The following is a 16,402-nucleotide window of genomic DNA, read 5'->3' as shown; positions in this document are numbered from 1 at the left end:
TGCCCATGTATTGACTCTTTAGCATAATCATGTTAAGGTTAGAAAGTATTGACTTAAATACATCCAGAATTCTAGCAGGAAGATTATAGTAATACTTTACCTGAGAGAAGAAAGACACTACGAGGTGTTAGATTAGCGGCTATATGACAGATTCTCTGGCTGTGACCTCCATGCGCTTTTTGGTCAGAGACACTTTCTCATTATTGTAATAGATGAAGAGGGTCCTCTACAAATGTGGCATGCATGGGATTTTTTTTTTTCTCATGAAGAGATATACTAACAGACACTTCTTGAAAATAAAATACATGGTGTCACACCCAAACCTAAATGATACAAAGTAATGAAACATGTTGAAAGAGTGTTCTTCTTTTAAAATGCTAGACACCAGGTGTTTGAGAATATGCCCTCATGCAATTGAGTGTCTGTGACATTATTTATTTAAAACTAGATGATCGGAGCATGTTCTTTTCAGTAAGCACATCTCATTTTCTGGAGTGCCCTGCTATGTATAACCCTGGAGCCCCTTTTTGTTTATAGGGATAGTTGAGGTGTTTGCTTGTTTGTTTTCTCAGACTAGCATCCTCAAGGGTAAATAAAAATGAGGGCTATGTGAAAACTGCTAATGTGAAAACTATTAATGTATGGTCTTTCCCTAATACAGACTTCAGGTCCCAGTATCTTGTTCAGCATTGTTATATAACACATGACACTTCCTCTAATTTTGTTGCCAAGTCCTTTTTGTGTCTGTGTGGCTTCATTTTAATGGAATTCAGATCCCAAAGTATAATGTATAAAGCCTCATCCATTATTTAAAAGAAACAAGCATATACCTTCTGGAATTTGTAATACATACATCAAGAAAATGCTACAAATAGGAATAGATTCCTGCAACTTAAAAACAAGCCAGTATGTCCAGCCCTCCAAAATGTAGGGCAGATGAATCTGAGAAACCTTTCACTTCTTCCTCTGTCACATAACTTGAAGAATTTAATCTGTATCTATCTTCTGTGAACACAAATAGTCCTCCCATATTCTTATATGCTCCTGAGATTACAGATTACACATTATTTTGGTTGTCTTTTAACTGTGACAGAGCGGGAAAAAGAGAATGTAACAAATGTTGAGTTCAAAGGCCATTGCGAACATCTTTATTTTTATATATATATATATTTTCTTTTTCCTCAAGCCACCATACTCATTTGTGCTCTGTAGTTTTTCTCCTGTTTTGTCAAGACATCCTAATTCTATAAACACCAACGATGGTTGAGTAGAAGGATCTGTACTACAGATGACTTCTACATAACTGCAAGTGAATTCCTTTGCAGTCTCTTCTCCCATCCTTTGTAGTCACTGCTATCCTGTAGAATTGGAGGCATGAGAAAAGTAGATCAGAAAAGCTGAATGTATCCTTGGGTGGTTTACCTATGTTTGTAGAGGGTAGTTTGAAGCAATGTAAGATGTGATTTAGGGAGTAGGAACATGCGAGTTGCTTGGCTAATAGCACCACAGTTTCTGGTTTCTTATATCAATTACAGAAATGATACTTTAAAAGACTGTTTTATCCTTCATTTCAGTCCTTAAAATTGAGGGAGTTCAAAGCCAGCGATTCCTTATCCTTGAAGTGAAGACAAGAAGTCTGGATGTTGATCTTATTGATTTTGTCCATCCTTTCTGTAAAATGATGTATTCTCTATTACCTCTTTGCATACAGTTGTAGTTTTTATCTGCAACAAGCTTAGAGCACCTCTGAGTGCCAAAGAACATGCACTGTGAGGTGACTGTTAGGCTGCTTTCTCCAGGTTTTGCAGGGAGAAAAGGCTTACATACTATTTATCCTTTCACTCTCAGTCAGCCCAGAATAAGGGAGTTGTTATTTCATCTTGCTCTGCAGTTTGTTTCTTCCTGCAGCATGGCTGCAGGGTGGTTACCTGGGCATTGTCACAATGCATCCTTCAAGTTCATGCAGCCAACTCTCTCCTTTTTTTTTTTTTTTTTTTTTTTTTTGAGAGAGAGATTGAGATACTTTTGTTTCACACCATATAACAGTATTCCCATATAGATCAGATCATCTTCACATTGCCCCTTGATGGCTAAACATGGGAAGAATTAATACCTCTTCATTAAGTTGACCACATTATGAAGGAGGGAAGTTTAAAAGGGAAGCTTTAGTTGAAGTTGCCATGAACCAAAGCAGGCACTCACAGCCAATTTAGATACAAAGCTAAGGTTATTGCCAGCAGTTTTTAAAGCTACTGAGATGGCAACCTTTCAAGCTTTATTCAGCCCCACACTTTCTGTAGAGTATACAATATGGCTTATAAATTAGGTCCCATGGTCACTTGCACAGCAGGAGTTACAAAAATCATTGCAGTTTTGTTCACTGGTCACTGCTGCTGCCATGGAATTGCTGCAGTAGCTTTGATTACTTGGAATAGTATTTGTGGACATTTTAATTGCATCACTCTATTAATATATCATCTCACTTCAAAAATAGCTGATCAAATCTTAATCTAGTATAAGTCAGCACAGTTGTCAGTTAGTGAAGCTAAGGCAGTTTTTATCTGCAGAGCACTTGGCAGAGCAACTGTTCAAATATGAAAGATCATTTTGTGTGAGGTAGAACACTTTTGTCCTTTTCTCTTCCTGTCTTTCAACATAGAAATTCAACAAGACTTGTAGACCTTCTACAAGTGCAGAATAAGTTAGAGAAATTGACATCGGATATACCTCAGCCTTGAATGATAAGGAATTCATTTCATGAGTAACAAGTCATCAAAATAACAGCATATGGATTCTGCTGGATGACATTTTCAATGGAGCTGCAGAATAGTGAAGTCACTTCATGGTTCATGTGATGGTCTGGCAAGTGAAAAAGATTGTGGTCAAAGAATGCTGAGCAGGATTCAAAATTTTTCTGGACAGGATAATCCCTCCCTCCCTTCCTTCACTCCTTCCTTCCTTCCTCCATAAATTTTAATGTGTTTGGGTTTTTATCCAGCTATGCAGTTTCTGTTTAGTCTGTTAACATTCATGTCTTCACCTATATAGTTAACCTGTCCCTGCTTTGAGTTTGAGGTGCTAATACACAGCATGTGTGAAAGTATAAACCAACCACAACTCTGATCTGTCAGTTCTTGACTGTTTGATGCAGCCTTTGCATTTGAAATGCTCCTCTACCCTCCTGGGAAGGCTGAAACAATGTTTAAGATGTTTGTGATTTTCTTTCCGCATTTGCTGTCTTATATCTGGATCTCAACATCTACTTTCCATTCTTCCTTTAAAACTGCTTTGGAATCTGCTGGTGCTGCCTACCAGAAGCACCCAGTTGTAGGCTGATAGTGTTATCCATGGGATATTAGCCGATAGCCTGTAAGGCTTTCCAGTCTCAGCAAGATGGGAGATCAATTTAGAGAATAAAAAAACAAAACAAACACACCACCACCATCACACCTTTAAGAAAGTATACCAATACGTAGAGATCATCAGATTGTTAAGAATGGACAAACAGGAATGTTGGAGAAAGTCACAGCATGAGAAAAGGCCTTCATCAACATTTTATACAAATGAAGACAGTCATTATTCAAAAGAAGGCAATTGGTTTCGGCTCCCAGAATGACATGGAAAGCCTGCCTTAAACTTCCTTCTGGAAAGCAGAGAGTTAAGACTGTTGTTGTGTATAATATTTCAAATCATGATGTCGTTAATGAAATTAATCCCAAGTTCTGTATTGGTATCTTTAACAGATGCCTAGCTTTATTTAATATTTTTATGAGGAACCAGTATGCTGAAGAAAGAAGAGGTCTGCCCCAGAACTCATTCATTCCTGTTGCAGAGAAAAGGAATTATTTTCTTCCAGAAGACTTAATATGTACAGTAAAGTGGTCACGTATTTATTTTGTCACTTTGATTAAGTTTCCGTAACAGGGGTATGCTCACAAGGATGTAAGGTCTTGGCATTTTTCCAGTTATCAATATTGAAATATTAGTGATCAAGCATTTACTGAACGCCATTCCTCAAATGCAGAGTTGCCACAGCATCTTGTTGCATTCATAGAATTCATTTGTTTGCATTATCTGGCTAACTGGTTCTTTTGTATTGCCAAGGTGATGAACAGATTTGACATTTAGCTGATTACTTCACCAAAATTAAACAGAAAACAGGGCAGCCATCCAAAGTTCCTTTCAGTGTGAAAGCTAATTATAAAAATGCTTTGAGCAGCAATTTCTTTTTGGATGTTAAAGTGCTTTTATTAGATTGTTCCCCTGTCATTTTAAAATTTATTGCTAGACACTTATAAATGGGGTTGCTTGCAGGAGTAGAATAATTTTATTTTCTATGTTTAAGATGGGAGACAAAAGTGTATAGAGAAAATTTTAGGCTGAATTCGTTAGTATTCTCCATGCTTCTGAATAGAAAGGAGAAAAAACAACTGGTGCTGGCTTTCATGGACCCAAAATATGTATCCTATCTGAATGCTGAATAAAAACATAGATCCACTTCTATTTATATTTCAGCAACTCCCAATCTCCAAAAACAATTACTTAGCAAATAAAAAAATCAAATATGTAATTTAATAGTTGAGTACAGCCCTTTTATTGTTAGAGGCTTGTATTTTAGCGTGTGGATATAAACAATCAGTGGTGATGGAAAAATCTAACCATGTGCCTGCACCTGTTTTTCATAAGCCATTACTTGTCTGAAATAGGATAAAACTACTCTACAGTCATTTTGTCGAGGTCTTTGAATAAGAGTTGACCAAGTGAATTTTAAGCAGCATATTTAGAGCCGAAGACTACCGTATCCTGTTAAGAGATCTTAGAAGAAGTTTCTTGTTAAGTATTTTCTGAATGCCTTGGAATGTATTTAACTTTTTATACTGACTGTTGCTATTAGCATCCTTTGAGTCCAAGACAAGGTGTGATCTGGGGAGGTTTCAAGGTGATGAAGTTGGAGGGTTTTGCATATGATATTGTCTAGCACACTTTTGCTACTAAATCATCTTGTGAGGACATATATTAATTCTTGACACTGAGATCTATTAATATACCTTGAAGCCAAGTGAATTATGTGAATCTGCTGTTTCAAGCTGTAGAATTCTGCCATAACTAGGAGGAAATATTTTGCTGTAGGTAGATTAATGTTGAAAGCTTGTCAAGAAAAAGTTTAATGTTGAAAATTTATTCTTCGTCTTCTTGCCAGTACTTGATCTCCTATATTAGATCCCATTTGTAATCTGAGGAAAAATAGGGATATAATTTCTTTTGTATTTATCTGTGTTATTAGAATTCCAATGATATAGTCTGTTGCCTATTAAAAAGTGCATCTCAATGAATGATCTTCCAGAGGGTAATTTTTGCTCCCATCAATCTGAGAGCTTTTCTTGTAAAATAGAGTAACTGTCAATGCTTATCAAATAATTTAATTCATGCCTATGGTGGGATAGGTAATTAAGATAACTCAACAATCTGTATTAATAAATAACAAAAATGTGAATATTAGATTTGCTAAATACCCTTCGTGAATATAATGGATAGGACCTACTGTGCACGTTCTGAGGAAGCTTTGAGTAGACAGGTAACAAGGTCTGAACAACAGACCTAAGACAGCGTCTTGGTAAGTGTACAACACAAATGAGGGTTTGTTTTTGTTTGACTGTTAAGTATATTTCAGTGCTAAACCTTCAAAAATCCTCTTTATGTTTATAAAGTGTCCAAGCAACATATAAAGCAGTTGACCTCATACTTTTTCAGAACTTCAAATAAATAAATAAGGCCAGTTTTTAAAACAGTTAACTTGGTGAAATTTATAAAAGTTCTCATCATTTGTAAACCACCCCTATAGTTCAGTAGTTTCACTTATACAAAGATTTTAATTAGTGGATCTATGTGGATCTGACACAAACATATCCATAATTAATTACATCCATCTTCATGCTCTCTAAACACATCTACCTACCTGCTTAGCAACATGATGAATCACAGTATCACAGTATCACAGTATGTTTGGGATTGGAAGGGACCTCAAAAGATCATCTAGTCCAATCCCCCTGCTGAAGCAGGAACACCTAGGTGAGGTCGCACAGGAACATGTCCAGGTGGGTTTTGAATGTCTCCAGAGAAGGAGACTCCACAACCCCTCTGGGCAGCCTGTTCCAGTGTCTGTCACCCTCACTGAGCAGTTTTTTCTCAAATTTAAGTGGAACCTCTTGTGTTCCAGCTTGATCCCATTACCCCTTGTCCTATCATTGTTTGCCACCGAGAAGAGCCTGGCTCCATCCTCATGGCTCTCACCCTTTATATATTTATAAGCATTAATAAGATCACCCTCAGTCTCCTCTTCTCCAAACTAAAGAGACCCAGCTCCCTCAGCCTTTCTTCATAAGGGAGATGCTCCACTCTCTTAATCATCTTCGTTGCCCTACGCTGGACCCTCTCCAGCAGTTCCCTGTCCTTCTTGAACTGAGGGGCCCAGAAGTGGACACAATATTCTAGATAGGGTCTCACCAGGGCAGAGTAGAGGGGAAGGAGGACCTCTTGATCTACTAACCACCCCCTTTCTAATACACCCGAGGATGCCACTGGCCTTCCTGGCCACAAGGGCACAGTGCTGGTTCATGGTCATCCTGTTGTCCACCAGGACCCCCAGGTCCCTTTCCCCTACACTGCTCTCTAATATGTAATTTCCCAGCCTACACTGGAACCTGAATAATTCTGTGTTTTGTTAAACAGGGGTGAAACATAGTCCTGTTAATTTGAAAGTTCACAGATTATGTCCTTGTCTACAGAGAACCTTCCTTTGCTGGTTTGGTTATTAACAGATGTTCTGTTGCTGCAGTTCATGCCATCCCACTGGCTGTGCTCTCTTCCAGTCTTGCCTTGTTTCAATGGGTCTCCTTTAATGCAGAGCAAGGTGTGCTTCTATGATGTATCTACCTAAACTGTAAGAAATGGGCTTAGAACACTTCAGATACTCTAAAGCATAAACCTATGTACATTTTACTCATTTTTCTGTTTCTCTTCCAAGTAAGCAAGGAAAATACAGATTAGTTTTAATGTGAGAGCTGTGCAAGCTTATCAGGCACAGTTTGGCCAGAGGTGCTCCTTAATAGTATCTTTTGATCCTGCATTGGCTTTGTGACAAATTCAGAAAAAACATGGCAAAAAAAAAAATGTCTGTGAAGAACTTACTGCACACCCAGGCTCAGATCTCACAGTGGGACACACTCAGATAAGTGCTTAAATGAGGCTGTGGCATAGTAGCAGTTAGCATTTAATTCTCAGAGCTTATTTTTAGACTGATGTTTCACTTGAGATGTCTGTCAGAAAACACTTGTTTGTTTGACCAAAATCAATTGAGCAGAAACATTAAAGGAGAAAGAAATGCAAGACTTCGGGCTGGTCAACAAACTTTTACACTGAATTAATTTGTATTTGCTAAATTGAAACTTCTTGTGTCATAAATGCCACCAAGCTTAACTCATTTTTGAAAATAAACCGAGCAGTTTAGCCACAGCCAAGAAAAGAGAACTGTAAACCCATTTCCAGTTGCAAAAGTATTTCCTGGAGTATTTTCAACTTATACCTATTGTTTTTCCATAGGTTGATGGGATACTGTGCCTGGCCGACATTCTTACTGATAACACCCATTCTGAAGCTACTCATGCAGAAGCAGCGGCAGTAATTGCACAGATCACATCTCCACATCTCACATTCACTCAGCATCTGAGCAGCTTTCTGGAAAATATGGAAGAAATTGTAACAGCACTTGTCAGTAAGTTCTTTATGGGATTTCTGAGTTTTTCCATTTAAAATAATAGGTTGGCACAGGACTCTGTTTCATTAGAAATATTCCCTAAACTATGTTTGCCAATCTTTCCTTAACAGGTAAAAGAACTCAGACATTTTAAATTCAGAGTCAGGGCATTCTGCAATTACATAATATTTTTTGTTCCAGTCCAGAGTAGTTTCTATTAGTTGCTAACTTTTATGCCTGTTGAATTTTCTAAACTTGCTAGAACTCAGGCTCACTACTACATCTACATTTGTATGATACTTCAGAGGGAAAGTACAGTATTATATAATCTGTGGGCATTGTCACAAAAAAATAAAAGATCTGTCTTGTCTAGGCATCTGATCCATGGTAATATAAGGCAAAGGTAACAAGATTTTCCTTAATCTGGGCCAGTGAGGACACTTCAGAAAAATAAGATCATATTTCTCATGACTTTCTGAAGAGAGGTATGTCTTATTTCTGCCACTGTGCTCCAACCCTCTCAAATACCAGAATCATTCTCTTCCTCTCCCTGATCTGGAAATTCAGAGTTTGACAGAGCTTCATATCAGAAAGCACAATTTGGGTTACCTAGTTTGATTTCTCATGTATGATAGATCAATAAATCTGGATATTTCTATCCTGAGCCCAATGGCTACATTTAAACTACAGCACTTTGATTTTCACAACGTAGTAGTGCCAGTGCTTGAGGATTCTGCAGTGGCTGGGAATTATCTCGGGTGTATTTAGGCATTCTTTGATGTGTCCAAACAGAAATAGTGCTGCAGATATCGAGGGAAGAATTGACCAGGCCAGAAACAAACATTGAAGGCTCGGCCCTGAACCTGCCCTGGATTCCAGTGGGTGGAATTAACTTGTGCTGAGCTTGGTTCTGCTGTAGCTGGACTCCTAGAGGCATCTGACCTGACTTAAGATGATTTTCCAGGTTATTACAGTGTACCACAGTCAAGGGACAATCTAAACAACCTATCCAGAAGATATTAGTAGGTGTAACATTTCCCTGATTATCACTGTTCCACAGGAATTTTAGTAGTATATACTCAAGAAATCTGAGCATTAAAACCAGAACATGTAAAATGTTTGAAACACCCTTTCAGTAATCACATACCGATTTCCTTGTGATACTTATAACTCAGTAATTGAATTACTATAATATATTTAATTTTTAAACCATGCTGAAATCCAATTGCCAGATCATTCACATCTTAGTTAAAATACATGTATGCAAGAAATGCAAAGGGAGCTGTGTCTTCAGCACTTCTTCAGCTTTGAAACACCTAACTATGTTTTTTGCAATAAAGGAATTACTTTTGTTCAACTTATTTTCTGCATTCCTAGAACTGTGCCAAGAAGCCTCATCTGGTGAAGTTTTCCTGCTGGCTTCAGCAGCTCTTGCCAACATCACTTTCTTTGATACCATGGCTTGCGAAATATTACTCCAGTTAAATGCAATGAAGATTCTTCTAGCCGCATGTTCAGACAAACATATAGTGGATACACCATATTCCCGAGATCAGGTGAGTGGTTTCTCAGCAAGATGTTGTCTGAACACATTTGAGTAAAAGTCAACAGGTTTCAGATCTACATCTGTATTACAGTATCACAGTAAGTTTGGGATTGGAAGGGACCTCAAAGGATCATCTAGTCCAATCCCCCTGCTGAAGCAGGAACGCCCAGGTGAGGTCGCACAGGAACACGTCCAGGCGGGTTTTGAATGTCTCCAGAGAAGGAGACTCCACAACCCCTCTGGGCAGCCTGTTCCAGTGTCTGTCACTCTCACTGAGAAGAAGTTTTTTCTCAAATTTAAGTGGAACCTCTTGTGTTCCAGTTTGATCCCATTACCCCTTGTCCTATCATTGGTTGTCACCGAGAAGAGCCTGGCTCCGTCCTCGTGACACTCACCCTTTATATATTTGTAAGCATTAATAAGGTCACCCCTCAGTCTCCTCTTCTCCAAACTAAAGAGACCCAGCTCCCTCAGCCTTTCTTCATAAGGGAGGTGCTCCACTCTCTTAATCATCTTTGTTGCCCTATGCTGAACCCTCTCCAGCAGTTCCCTGTCCTTCTTGAACTGAGGGGCCCAGAACTGGACACAATATTCTAGATGTGGTCTCACCAGGGCGGAGTAGAGGGTAAGGAGGACCTCTCTCGATCCATTAACCACCCCCCTTCTAATACACCCCAGGATGCCATTGGCCTTCCTGGCCACAAGGGCACAGTGCTGGTTCATGGTCATCCTGTTGTCCACCAGGACCCCCAGGTCCCTTTCCCCTACACTGCTCTCTAATATGTAATTTCCAAACCTATACTGGAACCTGGGGTTGTTCCTGCCCAGATGCAGGACTCTACACTTTCCCTTGTTAAATTTCATCAGGTTATTCCCCACCCAACTCTCCAGCCTGTCCAGGTCCCGCTGGATGGCAGCACAGCCCTCCGGCGTGTCAGCCACTCCTCCCAGCTTAGTGTCATCAGCAGACTTGCTGATACTACACTCAATTCCCTCGTCCAAATCGTTAATGAATATATTGAATAATATTGGCCCCAGTACTGACCCCTGAGGCACTCCACTAGATACTGGCCTCCAACTAGACTCTGCACCACTGACTACCACTCCCTGGCTCCTCTCCTTAAGCCAGTTTGCAACCCACCTCACTACTCTGTTGTCTAGACCACACCTCCTCAACTTAGCTGTGAGGATGCTGTGGGAGACTGTGTCAAATCTAAGTTGCTTTCATATCTTCTGTTCTTGGTTCTTTTCAATATATGGCTCTTTCTTTATCTGCTTCTGTTCATAATTCTGAGAATTATGATTTATGACAGCTTTTAATGTGTGTTGTTTTTTTTTTTTTTTAAAAAAAGCACAAAGTTCCATATTTCCAAGATATCAGAATTCTTCTTTCCATCATGAAAATGGCCAGACAGTGCCACAGAAGCCCAGAGAGGCTGTGAAACCTCCATTTCTGGAGGTATTCAGAACTTGACTGGACAGAGCTTTGAGGCAAATAAGCTATATATGGAAACTGCAGCCTAATATACAATTGTCAGTTCAAAGATGAATTAGCTCTAAAAGCTGAATAAGGATCTGATCCTCAGCCCATTGACGTCGGTGGGGTTTGGATCGAGTCCTAACTGCACAGTAGATGGTTTGCAAGTTTTATGTGTACTCTTGCATTTCCATTTCTTTTTCACCTTTTTTTTTTTTTTTTTTTTTTTTTTTTTTTTTTTTAAGTAAAGAGACAGAAAATTAAAGGGCTATGCTAATGCAGAGATGAAGTCAGAGGGAATTCTTTAGTTCCTCACAGTTACCTCCATGCAATGGGGTGCTGCAGAGGCACTGTTTGTTTGGCATCACAGTGATTAGTTTCACCTCAGCAGAGTAATTATTATAAGGCTTGAGGGTTTTACTAACTGTTACTAAGGGACAGAGCTTGCTAGTCTGCTGTGTTAACCTACTTCTCTTTATGAGACATTGTGAATATAACTAAAAGTCCTTAATTCAGGCCTCACAAGCCAATCCCCTTCCCACCTCTGAAGTTGTGGAAAGATGATTTACGGTAGGCTTGGGATCTGCATTTCTACAGAAAACTCTGTACCCTTCAGCAGGGGCCAGGCCGTGGAAATCAAGGCACAGGGGACCTTAGAAACTGATTATTGGTGTTCTAGAGGGTTTACTAGGGCTTCTTTTGCTTATATTAAGAGCACTCAGTTTTCCAGGTCAGGAGTCCTTATGAAAAGATGGAGTTAAGCCATAATTACTATATTTCACTTTGGGCAAAATCAAGGATGTGAGCTGTGGTGTTTGACGTGGCTGTGTACTATTGTTACATATGTACAATTCTTCATGTTCTTTTTTTATTGCTGCTATATGCCCTCATCTTAATCCTGCTGTCAGCTGTGAGTTTGCCATTTGCTCAGTGGGTAGCATCGCAAGCCCCTTCTTTGTCTGAAGAAGGCAGACATTTAAAGAAATATGTATGACTTGATCAGGTAACAGACTAGTTCCAGGCGCTTTGCAGCTTGCAGGACATCTCATTAGCTATAGAAACAGAGAACTCAATGGCTTCCTTCCAACTGAGGATATTTCATACCAAATAAACCCTTACATTCCTTCTTTGAATGAAAAGCTTGATCAGAAAGATGTGATGTGTTTCTGTGGTATGCTGCAGTAAGTTTCTGAGCTGACTCCTTGTTATTTCTGCAGCAATGGGGACTATGAAATCCTGCCTTGTTTTTCTGTTACTGAGCACCTGATGCTCATGTGGAATCTGAGTGCTGCTCATCTTGGCTTAAGAGCTGTCAATGTTGTTAATCAAGCAGTTTTTGTAATGCAGCAGCCTTAAGAGAACTCATTCTTTGAATTCCCGAACAAACATGTGTTTGAGTAGATCGCTTGCTTTTCAGAAAGGTAGTTATTTCAATGTTATATTGGGGTGAGGGGAAGGATGTCTGCCAATTATGACAATTTTATGGAATATTTTTCTTTTTAGTTTGCTCTGTGCCTAGTTGTTGCAATGAGGAAAACACAGAGAGAAAAACAGTGATACAATACTGTATTTTATAATGGTATTCTAAATTGCCATTTTGACTTTTGAAATACATACTTTAGTTCCTTTTAGGGACACGATATCATTACTAACTTTTCCCATTATATGTATTATTATGTCCCAGCCAGTAGACATTTGCCAAAGGAAATGTAGGTTAAAGTAACTTTAGGTGTGGAAATTTTTTGATTCAAGGTTTTATTTTGGAAGACATTTCCATGGACTAATGACCATTCTGAATGATCAAGTTGTCATGGCCAGTAAAGCAGATGAATTAGAAGTAAGCTATACTACATGTTGATACAATTAAATAAAGCAAGAATAAGATTCATAACAAATACAACAAAATACAGTCTAATTATCATTAAATGTTATAAAAGAGCTCCTCAAACTTAAATGCCCTGTTTTTCATACAGAGCTTTAACTTAAGTGACACAGTTATCCTATAGAAAATTACCCAGTATTTCTAAATACGTTACTACTTTAGAATGACTGCTGATTTAAGAAAATTGTAATTTATCAAAATAGACTGACGCATGCTCACTGTAAGCCAAAAATGAGAGAAAGATGGCTGATATGCAATAAAGGAACAGTGAGATTTGTTTTCATTTATGCCATTTTATCTTCAAGTCACAGTATGTCCTTCTATTCAACCTTTCTAAGGACAGCTAGCACTGATTAATTATCACCTTCCATGATTAACATTCTGCCCAGGAGCTGGATGTTGGATGTACTATGTGTTGCCTGCAGAAAGTACTTTTCTGCTCAAACATCTCTAAAAGTATTTTTTTTTAATTTCTGAAAAGCTTTTGTGAGCAAATGATAACAACTTTTTCCTGCCTTCACTATCTGAAAACCAATCTCCTTCCTCTTTCATTTCCCAGGCAGTCGTCGATTAGGTCAGGTGAGAAATCTAGAACTGAGTGATGGATGTAATGATGAACAAGATAATAATTGTCTGTTTGATAGAAGCATGTATTGTTTCTGCAAGCAGCAGTATTACATTGAGAATGCTTAGTCTTATAACAAAATACTTTTTATAAAAATCATCAGATAAATAAATAATTTTCAGATACCTTAGCCTTTAGTTTTAGGTCAAAATATCTATGAATGTGCCATGTTCTTTTTCTTGATGCAGATACTTATTTTTTGGATAGCAAGTTTTTTACCTCCAAGGAGCTTCAAAATATCCTTTCAGAAGGGTTCATGCCTGAATTCAGCTATGTAATTCGTACAGTCAGATGTCTTAATGGAGTTTAAGCACTGTCAGAAGGAGGGTTTAGTCAAAGCCCTTATGATTCAGAACCTTCTTTACTTTAACCATCATCTTAGGCTCTAGATAGAAAAATATGAAATATGTATGTTTGTGCACAGTATGTTTATGTATAATAAAATTTTTCTCTCTGCATTCCCACTTGTCTCTTCAGTGTTGTTAGTATTCTCACCTTACCTGTGAAGTTGTGGAGGTACAGTCTAACAGCTTCTGATCTTCTGTTATTCAGGCAAAGAATTAATGTGCAGTGAACACATCAATTTTAAAGTGGTTACATCTAGATCCAAAATCAGTGAAATATGTTTCAAAAGAAGTTTGAGGTGAAGAAAGTCTTAAGTTGGAAGGACAAAATGGAAATGGTTGTTGCTTTTTTCCAGCTAAATTCTTTCCTGTTTTCTTGGTATTTGGGAGATGGTGCAGGCTCTGAAGCTACAAGACATTGTGTCTCATTTAATATTTGAAAACCCTTAATACTATTCTTCTAGGTTACAGATCCTTTTGTCTGCCCTTCCTCTTTCTTCCCCCCACCCACCCCGGGCATTTGCTTCCTTATTTTGTTGGCCTTCCCCCCCTTTTTTGTCTTACATGGGAACTGTAGGGTCAAAAGGAGAGCAGAGACAGATGTTACTTTAACATAAATTTTTTTATTATCAGATTTTGCCTAACACGCAATGAAAGACTTTGAGAACAGTGTTTTTAATGATAAGAATATTAACAGGACTTTTAGACTTTTGAAAATCCGTGCCTGGATGAAAGGAACTTGTAGTCCTACTTCTTAATCTGAGTTTCTTGAATACCGGAGAATTTATTACTTCTTGCCAACTGCTTTTTGTTTCTGCTTGTGGTAATGAGGACTGTGGGATTCCTGACTCCATTTGTTAAATTGACATCCAAATTTTCCTGTCTGCATGGAAGCCAGTATGGGCTAAAAAGAACACAGAGCCTGAAATAGAATTTGAGCACCACAGCCTGTGTTAGGTGTCTTTCTTCCTTACATCTGACAAGAATTAGTAAACAAAATCATTGCTAGTTAGGCAAAGGGCAGTTGATGAAGAATCCTCACTTGTGCTTTTTAAAGTTCTCTTCTTGGAGAACGGATGGAAGGGGGAACTCCCTGGCCAGTTGGATCAGAAGAGGAATAATCCTTCCACTGCTGAGCCATTGCCAGAGAAGAAATTCATGTGGTACCCTGGGACTAGATCCCCTATGCCCAGCAACCAGTGACAGTGTTAGGAGCAGAGCTTGGTGGGCCGCCTCTGCCAGGTCTAACTTTAGTGGACCTAAGCTTCCTGTCCCTTTCTCAAAAATTGTTTTCAAGATCAGCTGCAAATAGTATTTAACAGTCCCAAATGGTTCAACTGCATGCTCACACATCCTTTCAACATACTTTTTTTAGATTTACATAGTATGGATAAAAATGCAACAAAGTCTTTACATAAAGACAGCTAGGTCATAAAAGGTCATCTGCACAGTTTTCTTGCACAGGTCTCCGTCAATATCCAGCTCTGACATTCATATAATGATGAGCAGATGAGTGGTCAGAATTGCCTTCCCTCTCAGTGTTCTGGCTGTGAACTGTGGTTGGTAAACTATAGGCTAAAATTGTGTGATCCTTTCCAGCATTGACTAGATCACATTGAGAAAACACATTTTCATCTAATATAGCTAGAAAGAGAGGTGATAAATTACATAATTAATTTATTTTAAAAACCTTAAGAAATTAAACAAGACTACCAGTAACAGATGCAAAAATGAAAATTAGGCCAAAGTTACATGACTGTATCTGAACTTTAACCATGGCATTATATCATTGGTATCTTAATTAGTTTGGTGTATAAGACTGTAATCACTTCCATGATGTTCTTCCTTTAACTGATTATCTCTGTCTTTATATTTGAACAATATAAAAATATAACTAACAGTATTGCCTGGCATTATGTGGTCAATGTAATGGATTGCTATTTTTCAGCAGTCCAACACTGACTCTCTCTCTTAAACATTAAATCTTTTTGAGACAGAATTCCTCCTTAGTTATAGTTCTGCCGTTCACATTTATATTTGATACAGGATAAGACAATGTGCTCCAACTCACAAAGCAAGAGGTTCAGTTGGAAATGTAAAATCTCAGCTCAGTTGAAGAGCTTTGCTATTTTTTGCTAGCTAAGCGTGGTGAGGTTTTTTATTCCTGGGATCAATTCCTAATATTGCTGCTGCTGCTCTGATTTTGAAGAAGCAATTTAACTTCTCTGCATTTTGTTTAATCATCCGTAAAGTTGGGCAGACATTACACTTAGTGTAAAGTCTCTCTAGAGGAAACATGCGATGTCAGCACAATTCATTGCAGTTTTTGCTCTCTGCCCCTGCCTGCCAGGTTAACAGTACAATCGGGCTGATGCTGGGCTGTTTACTGCAAAAGCTATAAACAAGAGACTTTGCAAGCTGTACCAATAATAAAGTTGTAAGTCAGAGATGGTTCTGTATACATTTTGCTGCATTTGTCACCTTTTTATCTTCAGTCCTTCAGGAAATGAGATGGCAGATTTTGAACAGCCTGTGAATTTTGCCACTGATATATATTTTTTTTCTTCCGAACCAGAATCACTGCCTAGGTGAAGGCTGTGATTTCAGTCTTGATTCTGTGCAGGTGGGCTCATAAACAGTGTTTCTACAGATTACAGTTTCTTATTTCTTTTTCCTCCTCAAGTAGAAAATCATTCACTCCCAGGATAGGCACCAGAAATTACTTCCTGATCACTCTGCTGGAGTTAGTGGCAGTGAAACTAGTTTTCTGCACTT

The 16,402-nt window shown here is 38.5% G+C and overlaps 1 protein-coding gene across 4 annotated transcripts in view; it reads left to right on the top strand.

Annotated features, from left to right (window-relative positions):
• INSC (INSC spindle orientation adaptor protein) overlaps window positions 1-16,402 on the top strand; it is a 147,317-nt gene that overhangs the window by 111,447 nt on the left and 19,468 nt on the right. For all 4 annotated transcript variants that reach the window (XM_082057438.1, XM_082057439.1, XM_082057441.1 and 1 more), the window contains 2 exons: window positions 7,600-7,771; window positions 9,131-9,309. In XM_082057438.1, the coding sequence (XP_081913564.1) occupies window positions 7,600-7,771; window positions 9,131-9,309 (351 nt within the window). The remainder of the gene's footprint in view (window positions 1-7,599; window positions 7,772-9,130; window positions 9,310-16,402) is intronic.

This window comes from Streptopelia decaocto (assembly GCF_964273445.1).
Source record: "Streptopelia decaocto genome assembly, chromosome: 7".
Taxonomy (NCBI): Eukaryota; Metazoa; Chordata; class Aves; order Columbiformes; family Columbidae; genus Streptopelia; species Streptopelia decaocto.
Note: the sequence above shows the minus strand (reverse complement) of the source record. Positions and strands in the feature narration are given on the sequence as shown.